The sequence below is a fragment of the Macaca nemestrina genome, chromosome 18 (assembly GCF_043159975.1).
Source record: "Macaca nemestrina isolate mMacNem1 chromosome 18, mMacNem.hap1, whole genome shotgun sequence".
NCBI classification, from domain to species: Eukaryota; Metazoa; Chordata; class Mammalia; order Primates; family Cercopithecidae; genus Macaca; species Macaca nemestrina.
Genome location: NC_092142.1, coordinates 86,224,226 through 86,230,225, shown reverse-complemented (window position 1 = coordinate 86,230,225; position 6,000 = coordinate 86,224,226). Strand labels below are relative to the sequence as shown.

The following is a 6,000-nucleotide window of genomic DNA, read 5'->3' as shown; positions in this document are numbered from 1 at the left end:
TGATGGTTTGGGCAAATACAAATATTAATCCAGAGTATCAGAGTCTGCATGAAAATACTGAAAAGTGAGGGTATACTCAACCGTTTGCAAGAAATACAAATGGGAACTGACAATAACTTAAGATAATTAGAGAGGCAGAGAGCACTGGGTTTTACTAAAATATTAAGACATTAATATTTTATGCGTCCTGTCTCCATGTCGGCAACTGCGCAAAGTACACGCGTTCAAGCGAAAGTGGGAAGGCTAATGGCCAGCCAGAGCTTCGACGCTTGCACGTTCAGGCCACCGGGTGACGACTGCTTCCAATTCCGCGGCCTTTAAACCCCAGGTTGTTTTTTAAAAAACAAAACAAACAAACAAAAACACTATTTCTCTAAAAGTCACGATTCGAGCCCCACCTGAGGACGCAACGATCCGGCGCCAACTCCTTTATCTATAAATGAGTGACTTTACCAGAAGCGCCTATGCAAGACGCAGGGCCCCGCGCGGGCTGCTCCCACCTCTTTCTCTCCTTGCAGGGTACCGAGACCCTGGCTGGTGCAGCCGGCGGCCCCTCCGGCCCATCCGTCGGAAATGGTGAGTGGCTCCAGGGGCCGGGGTCTGCAGAACCTACCCCAGCGGGAATAGCAGCCCTCCACAGCCGCGCTCTGACCCGCTGACCCCGCGTCTCTGCGCGAGGGACCAATCAGCCGCCAGCTAAGTTCACATACCCAGAAGGCCATTTTTGATTGGCTGGGCGCGGGCCAATCAGCGGGACTGGCGGGCGCGCGGGGACTGTTGGGCTCCTCAGAGGGTTTGATGTTGAGGTTTGGGTTGGTCTCGGGCTGGCTTCGGGCTGAGGCAGGAGGGAAAGGCGGGAGCCGGGGCGTCAGGGCCTGCGGACGATGTGTGTGTGAAAGGGCGCGTCAGCCATAAGAAGCCATACGCGTGCGAGCCGGTCCCCACTGCCCCCGCGGCGTTGTCACCATCATCATGAGGCCACTGGAGCAGCCTCGGGCGCTGCTGACGGGGATCCGGGCGCGGGGTGCGTCGGGCTCTGCAGGTTGGCACTCACACCCGGCGCGCAGGATGGCAGGCAAGTGCGTCCTGAATCCTGCCCGCGGGCACCCGACACCGCGTCTGTGAGTTCCCGGCCCGGCATTGCTGCATTACCTGTACGTAGGCAGAACTCTTGACCGCGACCCACAGGAACCTCACATTGGCATAAGCACAAAAACGCAACTGATGGTTCCACATAACTGAAAATATCAGAAGTAGGGGTTCAGGCATGGATGTATCCAGGTACGCACTGACCATGGTCCTGGAAGGTTTCTCTCCATTTTTCAGCTTCCTTCCCTTTTACTGGCTTCCTTGCGAAGGCAAGATGATCACCAGGACCTCCTGAGGTTTACATGTTATCAGATTATCAACCTCAACAGAAAGGAGTTTCTTTTTTCCCCAGCCTTCCAGGCTGGGCAGTGGTGAGTTGGGCCCACCTGAACTACCTGAGATGGGTGTGGGCCCCCTCCCCTACCAGGAATATAGCAGTGCGGTCTTTACCAGAAGGGGCCTTGGATGCTGTGGAGGGCAATGCCCCTATCCTCTGTTTTCAAGCATTAGCTGGGAGAGTTGATGCTTGAATCTATTACTCTAACAAAAAACAGCACTAATAATAACGGTTATTATGACAATGAAACCTGAAAACACTTGTATCACTCTTACGGTTTCCACAGTACAAAGCACTTTGATCCACCACTGTCAGGGAAGCAGGGCTTTGCACCCACTGGAGACGCTTTATCGGCCAACATTCAAGCAGTTTGTTGTGGGGTGGAACAGGGAAGAGTAACACAGGCTGTGTAACCCCAAATGCTTTGTCATCCCAGAGACAAAGCGCCTGGTTTTTTATAGTAGAAGGAGGTTTGTTAATGGACAGTTTGACGATGTTTTCCTTCAGTATTTCAGTAAGTTGGGGATGTCTGACAAACCATCCTAGGTGATGTGATTGGCAGCTCCATGTCTAGGAAAGTTCTCACCAGGTTGGAATGCTCCCATCTTTTCTGATGGTCCAAGCACAAGTTTAGCTGGAGTCAGCTTGAAGTTGGTTGGCTTGGGAATGCAAGATTCCATGACAGCCAGCCCCCAGGATCCCCTAGACATGAACGCGTGAGCAAGCACACACCTGCTTCTGATGTCACCCTCACTCTTCTTGGGCTCAGAGGATCCTCCCCTGTCCCCTCCACCCCTGGGCTTTACTGTTAAGAGTCAGTTCTGAGAAGGCAGGCCCAGGCCTGTGCCCTAGCATCCCTGCCCCCTAGTTTACACAAACCCTAAGCTTTTCTGTTCTTCTTTTCTAGGAATAGCCCATTTCAAACCTACAAGAAAGAAGTGTGCCTCCCAGGTCATTCGGTAAGGAAAGCAAATCCTCAGCCACTTGGCCGTGACCCCAACATGCCCCTGTGGGGTGAGGAGAGCAGAGAATGTGGGTCCAGAAGCTGCATCCCATGAGAGAATGCTCCAAACACAAAAGTGTGGTTGCAGGAGCTATCCCTGGGCCTCCAGAACACCTGCCAGGCTGTCACAACACCTCAGAGTTCAGGAGGCCACCAAATGTACCTGCTCTGGGCATCAGCTTCTCCGTCTGCCCCTGGAGGTGATGGCAGCCCCTCTCCTTCCTGCCTGAGGGTGTTGCGAAGGTCACACGGGATGGATGTGGAAGCTATTGCAGACCAGAGTGAGACAGATGGCCATAAAGGCAGTACTCATGGGCCCGTAAGCTCTAAAGCTGCTTGTACATCCCCATTTTCAGAGGGGACCATGAGACTTGCTCATTGTAGCATGGCAGTAAATGGCCGAGAATCCCAGTGCACCTGGTTTGCAAGCTCTGGCAGATCCCCCTCCAAATGACCTTGGAGGCCTCAGGGCAAGCCATGGTAGCCTGCCTCTTTCCAAGCTGCAGTAGGAGCCAGGGACCCTGCCCCCGGACACCATCTTCCTGAGCACGGATCTACTGTGCCTGAGAGCCTCCTGTATCCCTGCAAATGCAGCATCAAACTCAGTTCTGTTGTTTCTGGATCTTACTCAGATGCACCCTGGCCCCTGGGCCGTCTGCTGTGAGTGCCAGACCAGATTCGGGGGCCGCCTACCTGTGCCCAGGGTGGAAGCAGCACTGCCTTACTGGGTCCCTCTGTCCCTGAGACCCCGAAAGCAGGTAGGTAACTTGAACCAGGAGGTCTTCACCTAGGGTCCAGGGTGAATGTCAGGGGACCAGTCACCCCTCAGAATTAGAAGTATTATATGAATGGATATTTTAACATTTCAAGAAGACAGTTTGATATTATTTATTTATTTTCATGTCAGATGGGTAATGTGCTGACATCGTAGCAAGGCCTGAGGGAGGCACACCTCATACATGTGCGTGAGTGCCCAGTTATGAACTGTAAAAGGATCTGTGATTTTTAAACAGTTTTTTCTAAAAACTAGACTTTTAGAGGTTTGATTGGCATATGATAAACTGCACGTGTGGAAAATGTACCATCTGGTAAGTCTTGCCATAGGTATTCCCCCCTGAACCCACCACCACCATCAAGATAATGAGCATATACACAACCCTTAACCATGTCCGTGGGCTCCTTTTAACTTTACCCAACATTCTGTACCCTGACATCCCCAGGCAAACACTGACCTGCTTTCTGTCACTGTAGATTAATTTGCATTTCTGATAATTTTATATAAATGAGGTCATAGACTGTGTACTCTTTCGTCTGGCTTCTTTCACTTAGCATAATTATTTTGAGATTCTTCTACGTAATCATGGGCATCAATAGTCATTCTTTTTATTATTGAGTAATGCTGCATTATGTGAATAGACCACGGTTTATTCATTCACCCAGAAGGACATTTGGGTTGTTTCTACTTCTTATGTGTTACACACAAAGCTGCTATGAACATTTGTGTACAAGGCTTTGTACGCACATATGCCTTCATTCTTCTTGGGTAAATACCAAGGAGTGGAATTCCTGAATCATATGGTAGTTGTATATTTAACTTTAAAAAAGAAGTCTGTTGACTGTTTTCCACCATTTTACATTTCTACCAGCAGTATCTAAAGTTCCAATTCCTCCACATTGTCACCAACACTTGGTTTGGCTGATCTTTTTAATTTGAGCCGTCTTAATAGGTGTCTATCTCATTATAGTTTTCATTTGTATACCCATCATAATTGGTGATGTCAAGGATCTCTTCATGTGCTTTTGATATCTGATGTCTTACTCGATGAAGCATCTGTTTAATTGTTTTGCCCCTTTATAAGAATTGCTTTTTTAAATTACTGAGTTTTGATAGTTCTTTATATATTCTAGATGCAAATTATTGATCTGAGATTCAATTTTTAAATATCTTTCCATGTCTTTGGCCTGTCTTTTTTTTTTTTTTCTGAGACTGGGTCTCACTCTGTTGCCCAGAATGGAGTGCACAATCTTGGCTCACTACAAACTTGAACTCCCCAGCTCAAGCAATCCTCCCGCCTCAGCCCTTCAAGTAACTGGAACCGCAGGTGTGCACCACCATACAAGGCTAATTTTGTTTATTTTTTATGGAGATGAGGTCTCACTTTGTTGCCCTGGCTAGTCTCAAACTCCTGGGCTCAAGTGATCCACCTGTGTCGGCCTCCCAGTGTGCTGGGATCAGGGTGCGAGCCACCACGCCTGACCTGGCTTGTCTTTTTATTCTCTTATCAGTATCTTTCAGAGAGAGAGAAGTTTTACCTTTTGGTGAAGTTCAGTTTATCAATTTCCATGTTTTCTGGATCTTGCCTAGATGTGCCTATCCCCAGCACAGCAGTGGATCATGCTTCAGGTGTCGTAGTTAACAGATCTTTGCTGAGCCAGAGGTCAGAAAAGGTTTTTTCTTATGTTTCCTTTTAGAAGTTTTATAATTTTATGTTTATTTCTGTGATCCATTTTGAGTTAATTTTTGTATATAGTGTGAGGTATGGATTTAATTTTTTTTTTTGGAGATAGAGTCTTGCTGTTTCGCCCAGGCTGGAGTGCAGGGGCATGATCTTGGTCATTCTTTTTATTACTGAGTAATGCTGCATTATATGAATAGATCACAGTCTATTCACTCACCCAGAAGGACATTTGGGTTGTTTCTACTTCTACCTCCACCTCCCAGATTCAAGCGATTCTTCTGCCTCAGCCTCCCAAGTAGCTGGGACTACAAGCACACACCACCATGCCTGGCTAATTTTTTGTATTTTTAGTAGAGACAGGGTTTCACCATGTTGGCCAGGCTGATCTTGAACTCCTGATCTCAGGTGATCCGCCCACCTCAGCCTCCCAAAGTGCTGGGATTACAGGCATGAGCCACCGTGCCCAGCCTTGAATTGGGTTTGTTTGCATATGACAGTCTAATTTTTCTAGCACCATCTATTGTAAGGGCTGTATTTTCTCTACTGACCTGCCTTTATACCTTTGTCAAAGATTAGTTGTTGCTGTAGTTTAGATGTTTGTCCCCTCAAACCTGATGATAAAATTTGATCTCCAGTGTTGGAGCTAGGGATCCCCAGTGTTGGAGGTATTTGGGTCACGGGGGACAGGTCCCTCCTGCGTGGATTGGTGCTGTCTTTATGGTGGTGACTCAGTTCTCTCTTTACTAGTTCCCAAGAGAGCTGGTTGTTAAAAAGAGCCTGGCATCTCCTCCCCTCTTTCTGGCTTCCTCTCTCATATGTGATCTCAACATATGTGGGCTCCCCTTCACCTTCCACCATGAGAGGAAGCAGACTCCCAATCTTGAACTTTCCAGCCATCAGAATCGTGAACCAGATAAACCTCTTTTCTTTTCTTTTTCTTTTTTTTTTTTGAGACGGAGTCTTGCTCTGTCGTCTACACTGGAGTGCAGTGGCATGATCGATTTCAGCTCCCTGCAACCTCCGCCTCCCAGGTTCAAGTGAATCCCCTGCCTCCTACCTCAGACCCCTGAGTAGTTGGGATTACAGGCACTCGCCACCATGCCCGGCTAATT

General features: G+C 48.2%; 1 protein-coding gene and 1 pseudogene across 7 annotated transcripts in view; one reads left to right on the top strand and one right to left on the bottom strand.

Annotated features, from left to right (window-relative positions):
- The first annotated feature begins 760 nt into the window (after positions 1-760).
- Positions 761-6,000, top strand: part of C18H16orf95 (chromosome 18 C16orf95 homolog) — a 317,656-nt gene continuing 312,416 nt past the window's right edge. For 6 of the 7 annotated variants that reach the window (XR_011616661.1, XR_011616662.1, XR_011616664.1 and 3 more), the window contains exons 1-3: positions 1,083-1,281; positions 2,334-2,385; positions 3,062-3,187. Coding sequence is in view for 2 of the 7 variants with exons in the window: in XM_071085071.1 (XP_070941172.1) it covers positions 1,268-1,281; positions 2,334-2,385; positions 3,062-3,187 (192 nt within the window). In the remaining 5 variants the exon portion in view is untranslated. The other variant, XM_011753245.3, reaches the window with a different exon arrangement.
- On the bottom strand, positions 3,331-3,425 carry LOC112427889 (small nucleolar RNA U13; annotated as a pseudogene).